This window comes from Podarcis gaigeae (assembly GCF_964106915.1).
Source record: "Podarcis gaigeae genome assembly, chromosome: 2".
Classification (NCBI taxonomy): domain Eukaryota; kingdom Metazoa; phylum Chordata; class Lepidosauria; order Squamata; family Lacertidae; genus Podarcis; species Podarcis gaigeae.
This window is the reverse complement of record NC_139679.1, coordinates 123,109,085-123,125,517: the sequence shown is the minus strand read 5'-3', so window position 1 is coordinate 123,125,517 and position 16,433 is coordinate 123,109,085. Positions and strand designations below refer to the sequence as shown.

At 45.0% G+C, this 16,433-nt stretch overlaps 1 protein-coding gene across 1 annotated transcript; it reads left to right on the top strand.

Moving 5' to 3' along the window:
- The first annotated feature begins 378 nt into the window (after positions 1-378).
- On the top strand, positions 379-15,059 carry LOC310837451 (uncharacterized protein). Its single transcript, XM_083724067.1, has 6 exons — positions 379-400; positions 4,136-4,740; positions 7,137-7,263; positions 9,831-9,919; positions 10,874-11,000; positions 12,037-15,059. Exons 2-6 carry the CDS (start codon positions 4,327-4,329, stop codon positions 13,218-13,220), a joined length of 1,941 nt encoding a protein of 646 aa, XP_083580193.1. The 5' UTR covers positions 379-400; positions 4,136-4,326; the 3' UTR covers positions 13,221-15,059.
- Positions 15,060-16,433: the final 1,374 nt, after the last annotated feature.

Below are 16,433 nucleotides of genomic sequence, written 5' to 3'. Positions count from 1 at the left end.
TTAACTGTTCATGGAATTCTTTTTTGGTGCTTTAAACGTCCTGCTTATTATTATTTTATCATATTGCATTGGGATGTTTCTTTACAAAGACACACCAAAGTCTCGAAGCCACTTCACATCAAAATAAAACACGAGCAAGTAAAAAGTAAAATTAACCAGAAGCCTTTTAAAAATAATAATAGCAGAACAGGCAACGCAATGCAACGCGCTCCTTTACGAGCAAACTTGCTGGAGAGAAAGCAGGGGGGTAGAATGGGGGGGGGGAATTCAGCAGTCTAAAGGTTAACGCGAGAGAGTCGTCCTTCCTAGAGAGGCGCCTCAGAAGAAAGAGGAAGGCCCACTTCCTGCCTGCGCCACCCCCACCCCTCCTGCCACCATTCCCCTGGCGAAAGAGCATCTGGTGAGTGCAAAAGGGCCTCTCCGGGAAGGGGCGATTGCCCAGGGAGGAAAGACCCGGGGACGGCATTGCATTGTTGCAATGGCATTGCACTGTCGCAGTTGCATTGCATTGTTGCAATGCAGCGAATGGCATTGTTGCAATGCATTGCATTGCAGCGTTGCAATACGTTGCATTGTTGCACTGCGCTGCAATGCATTGCAGAGGAGGGGGCTTTGGTCGGGTCCCGTGGGGAGAGAAGCCCAAGGCAGGCAGAAGGAGGCAGACAGACAGGAATCTCCTGCTCCACCCCTCTTTTTTCAGTCCCTACAAAGGGAGACGCGGGTGTGGGGGGGGGGCACCTCCAGGCTGTCACTATTGGGGGCGGGGATTCAAACGCACACGGGATCTATAGGTTTGCACAACTGTCGCCAAAGGCCCACTATTAATATAAATCAGGGGTCAGCAAACTCTTTCAGCAGGGGGCCAGTCCACTGTCCCTCAGACCTTGTGGGGCCGGACTATATATATTTTTTTGGGGGGGGATATGAACAAATTTCTATGCACCTCAAATAACCCAGAGATGCATTTAAATAAAAGCACACATTCTACTCATGTCAAAACACGCTGGTTCCCGGACCGTCAGACCTCACCTGGAGTACTGTGTCCAGTTCTGGGCACCACAGTTCAAGAAGGACGCTGACAAACTGGAATGTGTCCAGAGGAGGGCAACCAAAATGGTCAAAGGCCTGGAAACGATGCCTTATGAGGAACGGCTAAGGGAACTGGGCATGTTTAGCCTGGAGAAGAGGAGGTTAAGGGATGATATGATAGCCATGCTCAAATATATAAAAGGATGTCACATAGAGGAGGGAGAAAGGTTGTTTTCTGCTGCTCCAGAGAAGCGGACACGGAGCAATGGTTCCAAACTACAAGAAAGAAGATTCCACTTAAACATTAGGAAGAACTTCCTGACAGTAAGAGCTGTTCGACAGTGGAATTTGCTGCCAAGGAGTGTGGTGGAGTCTCCTTCTTTGGAGGTCTTTAAGCAGAGGCTTGACAACCATATGTCAGGAGTGCTCTGATGGTGTTTCCTGCTTGGCAGGGGGTTGGACTCGATGGCCCTTGGGGTCTCTTCCAACTCTAGGATTCTATGATTCTATGATTCTAAGTGTAGTTTGTTAAGGATGCTGAGAGTTATTAGGAGGCACCCACCCATCCCTTCCCCTCACAGAGGTACAATTCCCAGAGTGGCTTAGTAATCAACCCCCCTTCCCAGGAAACTGTGAAATGTAGGGGGGTGTCTCTTAATAAATCCCAACATCCCTTTAACAATCTGCAGCTCCTAGGATGTTTTTTTTTGTGGAAGCCATGATTGTTTAACATGGTATCATAGAATTGTAGACTTCTGAGGGATCCCTAAGGGTCATCTAGATCAGCGTTTCCCAACATTGGGCCTCCAGCTGTTTTTGGACTACAACTCCCATCATCCTTAGCTAGCAAGACCAGTGGTCAGGGATGATAGGAATTGTAGTCCAAAAACAGCTGGAAGCCCAAGGTTGGGAAACACTGATCTAGACCAACCCCTGCAATGCAGGAATATCATAATTCTTTAAATGTATGGTGTGAATAGGCCTCTATCAGTACCACTGGTCCATCTTCATCAATATTGTTTAATAATAATAATAATAATAATAATATTCATCAATATTGTTTAATAATAATAACAACAATTTATTACTTATACTACTACAACAACAACAACTACAATTTATTACTTATACCCTGCCCATCTGGCTGGATTTCCCCAGCCATTCCAGGCGGCTCCCAGCAAAATATTAAAAATACATAGAACATCATACATTAACTTCCCTAAACAGGTCTGCCTTCAGATGTCTTCTGAAAGTCATATAGTTTATCTCCTTGATTTCTGATGAGAGGGCGTTCCACAGGGCGGGTGCCACTACCGAGAAGGCCCTCTGCCTGGTTCCCTGCAACCTTACTTCTCGCAGGGAGGGAACTGCCAGAAGGCCCTCGGAGCTGGATCTCAGTGTCCGGGCTGGACAATGGGGGTGCAGATGCTCCTTCTGGTAGGCAGTGGTACCTCGGGTTAAGTACTTAATTCGTTCCGGAGGTCCGTTCTTAACCTGAAACTGTTCTTAACCTGAAGCACCACTTTAGCTAACGGGGCCTCCTGCTGCCGCCGGAGCTCGATTTCTGTTCTCATCCTGAAGCAAAGTTCTTAACCTGAGGTACTATTTCTGGGTTAGCGGAGTCTGTAACCTGAAGTGTATGTAACCTGAAGCGTGTGTAACCCGAGGTACCACTGTACTGGGCAAGGCCATTTAGGGCTTTAAAGGTCAGCACCAACACTTTGAATATTTCAAACGCGCTTCGGAAGTCGAATGGGGCGTGTTTCCCAATTCTCTCTCTCTCTCTCTCTCTCTTAAAAAATAAATCTTTATTGATTTGAATTAAAAAATATCAAAACGCAAAACTTTTAATACAAACATAAAGCAAAAAAAAAAAAATAGAAAAAATACATAATATTATACATTTCATATATGTAAATGCCATATCATATTTACACATAAATTCATATCAATACAAGCTCACAAAAATGAACAAAAACATTACTGTGAATTAGCTAAAAAAGACTTCCCAGTATTTTCATTTACTATATCTATTCTTTCCTTTATAATGCACAGTCTCAAATTCACTTAATCATTTTCATACGTGCAAACATAATATCATTTCCACCTTTTATTTACAAGAATCACTCTAGTTCTACCAGGAGATTCTTATTCTTACAATAGTTTTTTAGGTATTCTTTAAATATTCTCCATTCTTTATATATACACTCTGTTTTGACTGATCTCTTACCCTCCCTGTCATCTTTGCTAGCTGGAGATATTCTGTCATTAGGGCTTGCCACTCTGCTATCACTTCATTTTTCCAATTTCTTGCCACTAATATTCTGGCTGCCGTTGTTGCATACATGAACAATGTTTCATAATTTTCTCAATGGAATTTGCCGCCTGCCCATTGTGCCTTGGTTGTCAAACGCTGCAGAGGTCTAATTGTCTTCCAGAAAGGATTCTGTTCGACAACTGAGGTATTAATAATAATAATAATAGTAATAATAATACAGTTATACGTCATGTTACGTTTGCTTCAGGTTGCGTGTTTTCAGGTTGTGTCCCGTGGTGACCCAGAAGTAACGGAACGGGTTACTTCCGGGTTCCGCCACTCACGCATGTGCAGATGTGCAAAATGACGTCACGCGCATGCACAGAAGTGGCAAATTGCGACCTGCGCAGACGTGGGTCGCGTTCTTTTCAGGTTGCGAATGGGACTCCTGAACGGATCCCATTCGCAACCAGGGATACCACTGTAATAATAAAAAAATCAAAGGACGTTTTCCAGCCTCCAGCTATTGATCTGGCTGCAGCCAAGAGGAAATGAATAAGATATTTATGGAGGAGTTTGAGGCCAAGGAAAACAAGAGAAGAGGCTACTTTGTGGGTGGGCCAGTTCTTGATTTTAGAAATGCGATCAAAGATTGCGTCGCCAACACTGTAGAGACCTAGAGGCAAAACCACTGCGTGTGGGTGCATAACTTATTTACTTAGTTATTACCCTGCCAATTCACGCAAAGGTGCCAGGGCATTGCAAACAGTATTTTTTAAATTTTTTCCAAACAACTCTTCAATCTCTGGTTTCTCACTGAGCCTTAAGATTTGCTTGTTTTTCCTGCAGGCAGAAGCCCCAGTTGGTTGCTAGCTGGAATCGTCCGCACCGGCTTGTGAAAATACCTTTGCTCCACGCAGAAGAACTCCATCCCTTGGCAAGCCTCGGATCCGGACAGCTCTTGGCTTTAACAAGAGAGAAATTGGCGGGAGAATATCTTTACGGTGATCTCGGAAGCCACCTTGGAGTACAGAGCGAAGATGGAGGAGCGAACCGCAGCTGGCCCTGACACTGTTGAGATTGGGAGCCGTGGGACATACAGGGAAAAGTCTGCCCCAGAGATCCTGGGGGTGGACGATGCCAGCTCTGATGACCAACGCCAGCGCTTCAGAGGGTTACTCTACCAGGAGGCCAAGGGACCCCGAGAGGTTTGCAGCCGACTCCACAGCCTGTGCCGCCAGTGGCTGAAGCCGGAAAGGCTCACCAAGGCCCAGATGCTGGACCTGGTGATTCTGGAGCAGTTCCTGGCTGTCCTCCCCACGGAGATGGAGAACTGGGTCAGGGAGTGCGGAGCCGAGACCAGCTCCCAGGCGGTGGCCCTGGCAGAAGGCTTCCTCCTGAGCCAGGTGGAGGGGAAGAAGCAGGGAGAGGAGAAGCAGGAAGAAAAGGAGCAGGTGAGAGAATATTCTCATCTCTTTTTTTAAATTAACATATGAAACACATACATATACATTTACACAATACACACACATAGCACACTACCTAATTTTCCTAACATAAAACATACCTACATTACTCTATATAATACCTACCCATACTATACATAGAGGGACGCGGTTCAAATCCCCACGACGGGGTGAGCTCCCGTTGCTCAGTCCCTGCTCCTCCCAACCTAGCAGTTCGAAAGCACGTCAAAGTGCAAGTAGATAAATAGGTACGGCTCTGGCGGGAAGGTAAACGGCGTTTCCGTGCGCTGCTCTGATTTGCCAGAAGCGACTTAAGTCATGCTGGCCACATGACCCAGAAGCTATACGCTGGCTCCCTTAGCCAGTAAAGCGAGAAGAGCACCGCAACCCCAGAGTCGCCATGACTGGACCTAATGTTCAGGGGTCCCTTTACCTTTTATACTATACATATCAACACACCTATCCCATATGGACACCCACCAAGTGACTTGACTTCCAGTCATTCTTGTTACGCTACTTTATTTTTTCAACTGGCTTAAACACATTTCATTATTTCTTTAATCTCTTATCTTAACTATACTCTCCTTTCACTCTAATCATTTTCTGGATTCACTCAGTATCTGTCAGAAATTCTACTTTTTCCACATAAAATTTTGATGTATTCCTTAAAGATAGGCCACTCCTTATTCAATTTTTGTACCATATCTCCTCTTATCCTCCCTGTTAGTTCGGCAGTATGAAAGCATTCCATCATTTTAGATAACCAGTCTGTTTTAGTTGGGACGCTGCTGCTTTTCCAATTTTTGGCAATCAATAACCTTGCCGCCGTAGTTGCATACATAAATATTGGTCTGGCCGTTCTTTTTATTTCCTCTGACATGATACCCAGGAGAAAGGATTCTGGGGTTTTTTCAAATGAAAATCTGAACATCTTTTTTCAGTTCATTATAGATATTTTCCCAGAATCCCACTATCTCTTTGCACTCCCACCATATATGTAGAAAGGTTCTGCCCCGTTGTTGCATCTCCAACATACATTACTACAGTTACAGATAGGTAGCCGTGTTGGTCTGCCATAGTCAAAACAAAAAACTCCTTCCAGTAGCACCTTAAAGACCAACAGTTGGTGCTACTGGAAGGAATTTTTTGTTTATACATTACTACATTTTTGTACATTTTTGCCGATCTGGCCGGGGTCAAGTACCATCTGTATTGCATTTTCATTACAGAGAATATTTTCATCTTGGTGGTTCCAAGGAGGAGAAAGCTATATCAATGGCTACTGGCCATGGTGGTTCTCTTCCTCTGCAGTGGGAAGCAGCCATGCTTCTGAATACACCCCTTGCTGGAAGCCTCAGGAGGCGAGAGTTATAATGTTCTCAGGTCCTGCTTAAGGTTTCCCCCAGGCATCTGGTTGGTCACTGTGAGAACAAGTTCCCATCTAGCAACCCATGTGCCCCTTTGGTTTCAGATAGTCCATAGGTAGACGAGTCTAAAAAACCCAGGACACAAATTGTCACACCCTTCCAAGCAGCTGCAGTGGATCATTGACCAGAAGTAATGTGAACTCTGGAATAGTGTACTCGATTCTGACCAAACTAAGTGTCCTGATGTACCAGTATATTTTGCTCCAGGAGGCTTAGTTGGGTCAGAACCGAGTGCACGCTTCAAGAGTTAACGCTAAACACATTACTTTCTAATTGAATCGCCCATTAATTCAGAACCGATGATTTAAATCGTGGTGGCAGGTGGGCCATTCTCTGCTTCCTGTGTTCCTGTTCCAGCCCCACTGAGTGCTGCAGGGTTTTGCAGAGCTGGAAGAAGAAGATGGTGAAAATCTATCCCATTCCTGTAGTTCTCTTCCCTGCTCAAGAAGAAGAAGTTCAAGAAGGACACTGACAAACTGGAATGTGTCCAGAGGAGGGCAACCCAAATGGTCAAAGGCCTGGAAATGATGCCTTATGAGGAACGGCGAAGGGAGCTGGGCATGTTTAGCCTGGAGAAGAGGAGGTTAAGGGGTGATATGATAGCCATGTTCAAATATATAAAAGGATGCCACATAGAGGAGGGAGAAAGGTTGTTTTCTGCTGCTCCAGAGAAGCGGACACGGAGCAATGGTTCCAAACTACAAGAAAGAAGATTCCACTTAAACATTAGGAAGAACTTCCTGACAGTAAGAGCTGTTCGACAGTGGAATTTGCTGCCCAGGAGTGTGGTGGAGTCTCCTTCTTTGGAGGTCTTTAAGCAGAGGCTTGGCAACCATATGTCAGGAGTGCTCTGATGGTGTTTCCTGCTTGGCAGGGGGTTGGACTCGATGGCCCTTGTGGTCTCTTCCAACTCTATGATTCTATGCTCCCTGAATCAAATCTTGGTTGCTGTTTCAGGTGCCGCAGTCCCTCCCGCAAGCGGTCGCTGATTCCCTCGAGTCAGAAAAGGATGTTCCTAATGCCTGCAAGAAGTCTCTCTGCGTGGGAATCGCGCCAGAGATTCGGACTCAAGATGCGTCGCTGGGTAAGGGAGGATTTCCCGTTCCTTGAATTTCTGGGTGCTATGACGTTCTCCAGGATAAAGTCTAGATCTCCCTCTTCCTTTTTGTGGATGCCTGTAATTAATGAGCTGCTGATCTTGCCTGTGGGGGGTGCCTGTCCATCTCTGAGCGTGGGTCCCACCACAACTCCCAGAGCTTATTCCTCTCTCAGCCTGAGGGTTGAATTCAGCATAACTCTAAGCTAGGTATGACTGCACGGAACAAGTTCCGTTTGCACGACAAGATTAAATCTGTATGGAGTTTTCTCTTAACTCTCCAGAACAGATTTAGCAGGCTTTGGGGAGAGGGAAAAATCCCACTGCAATAGTAGATCTTGTTCCGTACACACAACTGAGTCGAATCCCATCTTGTCTCCTGTTTTAATTACCGTATTTTTCGCTCTATAGGATGCACCAGATGATAAGACGCACCTAGTTTGGGGGGGAGGAAAACAAGGAAAAAAATATTTTGAACCCCAGAAGCCAGAACAGCAAGAGGGATCTGGCTTCTGGAGTACCATGTGGCTGTTCTGGCTTCTGGGATAACCGCGCCAAGCCTCTTCAGGGCAGCAGGATGAAGGCTCCCCCTGCCTGAAGAGGCTGCAGACAGCTAAGGCAGAAGCCAGGGCAGGTGCGTCGCTGAAGGGGTGCTGCACAGTTCTCCCTCTCTGCGCAGCGCCCCTTCAAGCGAAGCTGGAGAAGGAACAGAAGGAGACCCTTCCGTTCCTCCTCCGGCTTCCAGGCAGGCGCATGGTTGAAGGGGCGCTGCGCAGCTCTACCTCTCTGCGCAGCGCCATTCACTCCATAAGATGCACTCACATTTCCCCTTACTTTATAGGAGGAAAAAAGTGCGTCCTATGGAGCGAAAAATACGGTAATGTACAGTCATACCTCGGATTACAAACGCTTCAGGTTGTGTGTTTTTGGGTTGCGCACCACGCCGAACCTGAAAGTACCAGAACAGGTTACTTCCGGGTTTCGGCAGAAGCACTAAATTGCGCTTTGTGCATGCGCAGAAGTGCCAAATCATGCGGTGCTGTGGGTTGCGAACATGCCTCCTGCATGGATCACGTTTGCAACCCGAGCATCCACTGTATTGGTTCAATGTAATTGTTTTACCACGCATTTCAGTTATGTTTATATTTTAATTTTAACATTTTCCTCCTCCTTCTCTCCTCTCCTCTTCTCCCTCCTCTCTCTTTTTAAAACTGATCTATGGGAAATCTGAAAGTGGCAAATTAAATGACTTGGTGATCATAATGTTTTGTTGTTGATGATGATCATTTATGTCCCTCTATATCCCAGAATTGCAGCACGCTAGTAAAAAGTATAATTTAAAACATCCTGAAAACAGTTTAAAGCAGTCACAATTATCCTCAGGGTTGCCAAGATTTTAGCCTTCAAATGCCTGGGTAAAGAGAAAGGCTTTCAAATGCCTTAATATGCACAACAACATTATATTATAAGGTGGCATATATATATATAGAGAGAGAGAGAAGTATTTTTGAAAGATTTATATTTTATTAAATTTTCACATAATCCATCTTAGCTACATTACAAATAACCATTTTTGTTATTTCTTTGACTTTCCATATTGTTCGATAAAGACATTATAATTCAGATCTCTTTACTGCCTTCTTGTTCATAACAATACATTCAATATAAACCTAACAAGAAGAAATTCCACTCTTCTAGTCTGGCAGTTAGCGCTGCCGTTTCAACACAGCCCATTAATTTTATTAACCCATTCATTTGTTGTGGATGTTGTTTCCTCTTATACTTAGGAGTATTATTCCTTTTGTTTGTTATCTGATTCATATCCCACCATTCCCTCCCAAAGGAGTTCAGGTTGGCATTGCGATTATGAAATCATTGCATTATACTTGTAGCGTTTTAGAGAAATATTGTGTGCTGATACCTTTTAGTGCGTGGTTGCCCCTTCAGATTAACCAAGCAATAAAAAAAGTTGGCAGCATGGGCAGTTATCTCCTGCTTGGACTACTGCAGTGCGCTCTACGTGGGGCTACCCTTGAAGGTGACCCAGAAACTGCAACTAATCCAGAATGCGACAGCTAGACTGGTGACTGGGAGTGGCCAAGACCATATAACACCAGTCCTGGAAGACCTTCATTGAAGGAGCGTCTCCACCCCCATCGTCCAGCCCGGACACTGAGATCCAGCGCTGAGGGCCTTCTGGCGGTTCCCTCATTGTGAGAAATGAGGTTACAGGGAACCAAACAGAGGGCCTTCTTGGTAGTGGCGCCTGCCCTGTGGAACGCCCTCCCATCAGATGTGAAGGAAATAAGCAGCTATCTTATCTTTAAAAGACATCTGAAGGCAGCCCTGTTTAGGGAAGTTTTTAATATTTAATGCTGTATTGTTTTTAACGCTCGATTGGAAGCCGCCCAGAGTGGCTGGGGAAACCCAGCCAGATGGGCGGGGTATAAATAATATATTATTATTATTATTATTATTATTATTATTATTATTATTATTAGCAGCACTGGTTTTCTAAAAGCAAAAACAACATCTGTTTTCACCATCTTCTGTAGCAGGCAATGGGGTGTTGTCCTTGACCCTCTCTGAATCATCCCTCACTTGTGACAGAGCAACAGCAGCAGCTTCTGCACAGTCAACTCGGGTAAGGACCGTCAGAAAAACATGTACACAGGATGGTTGGGGAGCCTCCACATTCCATAGATTCACAGAAGTGTAGAGATGGAAGGGACCACATGAGGGTTAGCTAGTCCAGCCCCCTGCAATGCAGGAATCACACCCGAAGAATCCCTGACAGAGGGCCACCTGACTTCCAATGAAGCAGTCCATCACCTTCTGAGAGGGTCTGTTCCACTTGTGAAGCAGCTCTTATCGTCAGAAAATTCTTCCCAATGCTTAGTCTAAGTGCATACAGTCGTAGCTGGGTTTTCGAGCACCTTAGTTTTGGCCCCTAAACAGAAATGACTGTTTCGGTTTGCCAACTATTTTTGGAAGCCGAACGTCCGACAGGGCTTCCTGCAGCCAATCAGAAGCCGTGTTTTGGTTTCTGAACGTTTTGAAAGTCCAAGGACTTTCGGAACACATTCTGTTCTACTTCCAAGGTACGACTATATAACGGGTGCCTGTCTATGTTGATAGAGATGTTAAACCCATCAAACGACACACAACAGAGGCTGCGAGCTCTGCTTAGGCAAAGGTTTGGCTCCAAAGGGGTGGTGGAGGTGGTGGTGGGGAAGGGGACGCTCATTTCTTGCAAATCGGAAATCTTGCAGAATCTGTTAGTCAAATTTTTGTTTGTATGCCGCCTTTCCAAAGTTACAACCGTGCTCAAGGTGGCTTACAACATATAAAAAAATTAGATAACTACAAGCACAACAAAAGTGGTCACAAACAATTAGCGAAGCATCAAAAAGTGCACGACCCAATTGAACAATTTCCACATAAATAATAATATCCAAAATAAAGGTGCAAGAAATGAACAGTGACAACAGCAACAACCATTCCCACAACAACTGTTCCCTCTAAAAATACCCTAGCCCAAGATATATATGTAAGATATATGTAACTTGAAGGACGTGGCATTTTCTTCCTCATTCAGGGTCCCATGGCCTTTGAGGAAGTGGCCGTGTGTTTCACGGAGGAGGAGTGGGCTCTGCTGGATCCGGGCCAAAGGGCTCTGCACGGGGAAGTGCAACTGGAGAATTACTGGAACGTGGCCTCTCTGGGTAAGGGCCACACTTTGTTAAGTCCCATTTATTTGTTACAATACAATACAACTTTTAAAAATGCTGTCACAAAATATACAGTGAATCTTGAAAATATGCCTCTCAGGTGTCAAAGGCCAGGTTAAAGAGGTTTGTCTAAAGCATATATACAGTGGTAACTTGGTTCTCGAACTTAATACATTCTGGGAGTCTGTTCCAACCCCCGAAACCTTTCGGAAACCAAGACGTGGCTTCCGATTGGCTGCAGGAGTTTCCTGCACTCAAGAGGAAGCCACATCAGACTTTCAAATTCCGAAAAACGTTCGCAAACTGGAACACTTACTTTGGGTTTGCGGTGTTTTGGAGCCAATTTGTTCAGGAGCCAAGCCATTTGAGTACCAAGGTACCACTGTAATGAAGTTGCCAGACACACTTCTATAAGGAGGGAGTTCTACAGCTTATTGTCTGCCACCATCACTATCCTGAGCTTCGGGGGGTGGGGGTGGGCTTCTTGGAGGTCTGTAGGAAAGGAGGCAGTTTATCATATATTTGGGGCCTGAAATATATGGCTTTAAACACAAGCATGAGTACCTTGAATTGGGCCCGGGAATTAACCCATTGCATGGTACCCAGTGCAGCTTGGAACTGTAAGTAAAGCATTTTAAACTTACTTAGCAGTGTGTGGTCTGTTCATTGCAAAAGGGGTAGATCAACTTACATGCAGCTGAGATGGGATAAAGAAATGCAACTCTTTGAAAACGTGTTATATGAGATTTAAACGGAATCCCAGACAGTAATTTGGCCGCTGCAATTTGGACCAGTTGAAGTTTCTAAGTCATCTTCAAGTGCAGCCCCAATCAAATCTGGGCAGCAGTCTAGGAACTTCTGTTGGATGTGTAGAGCAGTTCTAAGTCTTTGGAAGGAATGTGGAAGCAGAACCACACCTGTACGCCGTCTTCTCTGCAGCAGTAAATTTGGCATGATGGGTGATGAAAAATTACTTCCTCCTTGTTCCCCTGCTATGTCCTCTAACCAAGTTTCTCTCTCTGTATTCCAGAAGGTGATGAGTGGGAGCGTAAGACTGATGAAGGGACATATGGAGAGTCGTCGGAAAGGAACAAGAATCTAGAAATGGAAGAGGAGATTGGAGATCAAGTTGAGCCAGAAAAGCAGGAAGGAAATCAAACAGAGATGTGGATGAACGAATCTGTTACGTGGCAGGGTGACAATTTCCCCGAAATCTTAGTTCAGCAGGGGAAACAGAAAGGGCAAAGAAAAAATGTCTGCCCAGTATGTGGGAAAAGCTTCAATCGCAAGTCAGACCTTAACGTTCATTGGAGAATCCACACAGGAGAGAAGCCATACAAATGTCTGGAGTGTGGAAAGAGTTTCCGGCAGCTAGCAAGCTTCTCGTCACATCAAAGAATTCATACGGGAGAAAGACCGTATAAGTGTTCCGAGTGTGGAAAGGGGTTTTACGACAAATCGAGCCTGGTCATCCACCAAAGAATCCACACAGGGGAGAAACCATATCAGTGCTTGGTATGTGGAAAAGGCTTCCATCAAAGCTTCGGCCTGACTTCCCACCAAAGAATCCACACTGGGGAGAAACCGTACGTTTGCTCGGAATGCGGGAAGAGCTTCTACGATAAGCCACACCTTACTAGACACCAAAGAATCCACACGGGGGAGAAACCATATACTTGCACGGAATGTGGAAAGAGCTTCAGCCAAATCACGAGCTTCACTTCCCATCAGAGAATCCACACCGGGGAGAGACCCTTCATGTGCTCGCACTGCGGGAAGAGCTTTTACGACAAGTCCAACCTTCTCACACACCAAAGAATCCACACAGGAGAGAGACGATATGAGTGTCAGGAATGTGGGAAGACCTTCAGTCAGAAAAAGAGCCTCACCTCTCATCAAAGCATACACACAGGAGAGAAGCCGTATCAGTGCCCAGAGTGCGGGAAGTATTTCAGGCAGCAAACGGACCTTACTTCACACCAGAGAATCCACACTGGGGTGAGACCTTTCCAGTGTCTGGAATGTGGGAAGAGGTTTTACAGAAAAGCGGATCTAAACAGACACCAAAAAGTTCACGCTGGGGTTGGGAGACCCATCATCGCTTGGAGCGTTGAAATGGCTTCAGATGGCGTATCCATCTTATGCCCTCTAGGGGAATTCGCAGAGGAAAGCCAGTGTATGGCTTCTGAGATTAAGCAAGAACCCTGTTGCTAGCACAGCCCTTATTAGCCATCAGAGAACCCACACAGGGAATCCAACTCCTCTGCCCCAAATGAATACTTGGGAGGGTTGGGGAGCGTAAAAGAAGCTTTCGGAGAATTGAAAAGCTTGCTGACTTATTTTGTGACATTTCAGTTGGCCCAAAGAAAGGTTTTGCCTTACTGTGGACTTCTTATTTTGTACCTTCCATTTTTTGCACTTAAGATTTCTGTAAAAAAAAAAAAAAAAGTTTCCATACTATTCTGAACAAACGAATGAAAGCTTCAAGTCTTGCAGATGCAAGAGTTAACCGTGATACAGATCGTGAAACTGGTTTTGGACCATGGTTTCTGTTGGACCATATGAGCTTTGCTTGGAGATCAAGGTCATCTATGTAGGCCCTCAATTCCAAAGCGACGCCTGGGAAGGGGCCTTCCTCTGTCGCCAAACCCTACCCTGGAGATTTCACAGAACTGTAGAGTTTGAAGGGACCGCGGGGACCACCTAGTCCAACCCCCTGCAATGCAGGAATGTTTTTGCCCAACCTGGGACTTGAACCCTTGACCCTTAGATTAAGAGTCTCATGCTGTACCAACTGAGCTATCCGAGGTGATTTGTCCCTCCTCTCTGATTCATGGCCTTTCATTGCAGTGTTAAGACCAGCCTTATGTTTAAGCATTAGCCTGATAGCCTTAGGAGACAAGGAATTGTGGGCAGGCAAGTGAAGGGGGCAGTATTCTGTACCTTCTCTGAGTTCAGCACAAAATGCAAGTGGGTTGTCAGAGGAGGGATGGGGTTTTCCGGCACTATTTCCAGCCCAGCATGAGGGTAAGAAAACAATAGTGGCAGGCCAGTAATTTTTGTGAACTTATTTATAAGGCCGGTTTATTTTAGGGAGGTCTTCAGCATTTGGAGGTTGGATTTGATTGATTGATTTGCCATAATTGATATATAATCTTTGTGGGATATTTTCAATGTTACTTCCTTCTTTTTCATTTAGATATTGCATGGCCATGATTGTGTAAGTAACATACATATTTGGTTTACCTGCCTTGTATTTTCACAAAGCATCTTCAATGCAGCATTTTTTTAATCTTTCTGATTAGGATGGGGTGGGAGAGGAGGCAAAATGGAAAGCTGTTTGTGAAGTTTGTTTTTGTACCTTTCTGCTTTCTGTTTGGTGCTGTCTTCTCCTTTTTGTGTGTAATCAATTTATATTGAAAGTTTTCAACATCAAATGCAATAAGAGCATAATAATAATAATAATAATAATAATAATAATAATAATAATAATAATTTATTATTTATACGCCGCCCATCTGGCTGGGTTTCCGCAGCCACTCTGGGCGGCTCCCAACAGAATCTTAAAAACATGATAAAACATCAGTAAAAGCTTTCCTAATCACGGCTGCCTTCAGATGTCTTCTAAAAGTCAGATACAGCGGAACCTTGGTTGTCAAACGCTTCGAAGCTGAACAATCTGGAACCTGAACGCCGACAATCCAGAAGTGAATGCTTTTGTTTTCGAACGATTTTCGGAAGCCATACAGCTTCCAAGACGCATTTTTCATTTTTCCCCATTGACTTTGCAGCCAATCCATTGACTCCCAGTTTTTGAACTTTATGGAAGTTGAACGATCTTCCGGAATGGATTTAAGTTTGAAAACCTGAGGTTCCACTGTAGTTGTTTCTTTTCTTGATATCTGATGGGAGGGTGTTCCACAGGGCGGGCACCACCACCAAGAAGGCCCTCTGCCTGGTTCCTTGTAATCTCACTTCTCTCAGTGAGTGAACTGCCAGAAGGCCCTCGGAGATGGACCTCAGTGTCCAGGCTGAAACTAATAAAAAAAGGGGGGAAAGAGCAAGAATAACAAAAGCAAGACAATAAAGATGGAAAAGGAGAAAAAAGAAATATAAAGCCCTCTATTAAAATGATTTCTTCATCCTTATTCCACACAAAGAAGAGTTCTGAACCCTCCCAGCTCTCACAAAGAATCATAAAAGTTGGAAGGGACACTGAGGATAATCTAGTCCAACCCCCTGGAATGCAGGAGTACGCAGCTGTCCCAGACGGGGATCGAACCTGCAACCTTGGTATTATCAGCATCACGCTCTAACCAACTGAGCTATCCAGACTCCCTCTATAATTGATACGTAACCTTTGTGGGATATTTTCACTGTTGCTTCCCCCCACCCGCAAATCGCGCTATTTCTGGCTTGTAGATTTTGTTCTCTTCCTTTTGAAATACTTCTCGTTTGTGCTTGCATATGTTGTTGTTTTTAATTGCATATTATTATTATTATTATTATTATTATTAGCATCATCATCATCATCATTTTCCTTAGCAGCATTGAACTATATACGGAAAGGAAAGGTATAAGCATTGAAAGCAAATCAATAAAGGATAACTTATGGACACACGAGTTCTTTACTGTGTGAGAAGGGAGTATCTGATGCCCTCAAGGCTCTTTGGGCTTTCTTGGGACACCTGGAACGGTTCAGAGGATGGCCCGCTCCTGAGGGATGTAGGCTCTGCAAGGTAGCGATTGCAACTCCTATTGGCTGCTGGAGCACAGCTGCTCTGTCGAAATGCATTCATCACCAAATGGCTATAGGCGGTCTAGTACTATCGCATCTAACGTGGGGATCCCGGCAGAAGACAGGGATCGAACCTGAGATCTTCTGCTTGCAGTGCAAATCTCTCTCTTCTCTCTTCTCTCTTTGGCAATCACTCGTAGCAAGTAAGATTGTCTACATAAACACAGTTTTAATAGTGAGTCCGTAAGTGACTGTGGAGGCCAATTCTGGATCCACACGTCCTTCCACAGTGGGGACATAGGTTTCCGGGCGGGAGTTGATCATGGTGCGGATTTGCCAAGCGTGCCTTCCTCTTAGCACATTTCTCCCTTGCGTCCTGAGTTCAAGTGTCTTCAAAGTCCATGACACCTTTGGTAAAGGCTGTTCTCCAACTGGAGTGCTCATAAGCCAGTGTTTCCCAATTGCTGGTGTTTATACAGTGGTGCCCCGCAAGACGAGTGCCTCGCAAGACGAAAAACCCGCTAGACGAAAGGGTTTTCCGTTTTGGAGGTGCTTCGCAAGACGAATTTCCCTATGGGCTTGCTTTGCAAGACGAAAACGTCTTGCGAGTTTTTCCGTCTTTTTTTCCCTTTCCCCCCTTTTTCTAAGTCGCTAAGCCGCTAATAGCCGCTAATCCGCTAATAGGGTTG

Coding starts and splice junctions, on each gene's coding strand:
- LOC310837451 (XM_083724067.1), top strand. CDS start 4,327: ATGGAGGAGCGAACCGCAGCTGGCCCTGACACTGTTGAGATTGGGAGC. Junction 7,264..9,830: donor GACTCAAGATGCGTCGCTGG/GTAAGGGAGGAT, acceptor CATCTTCTGTAG/CAGGCAATGGGGTGTTGTCC. Junction 9,920..10,873: donor CTTCTGCACAGTCAACTCGG/GTAAGGACCGTC, acceptor TTCCTCATTCAG/GGTCCCATGGCCTTTGAGGA.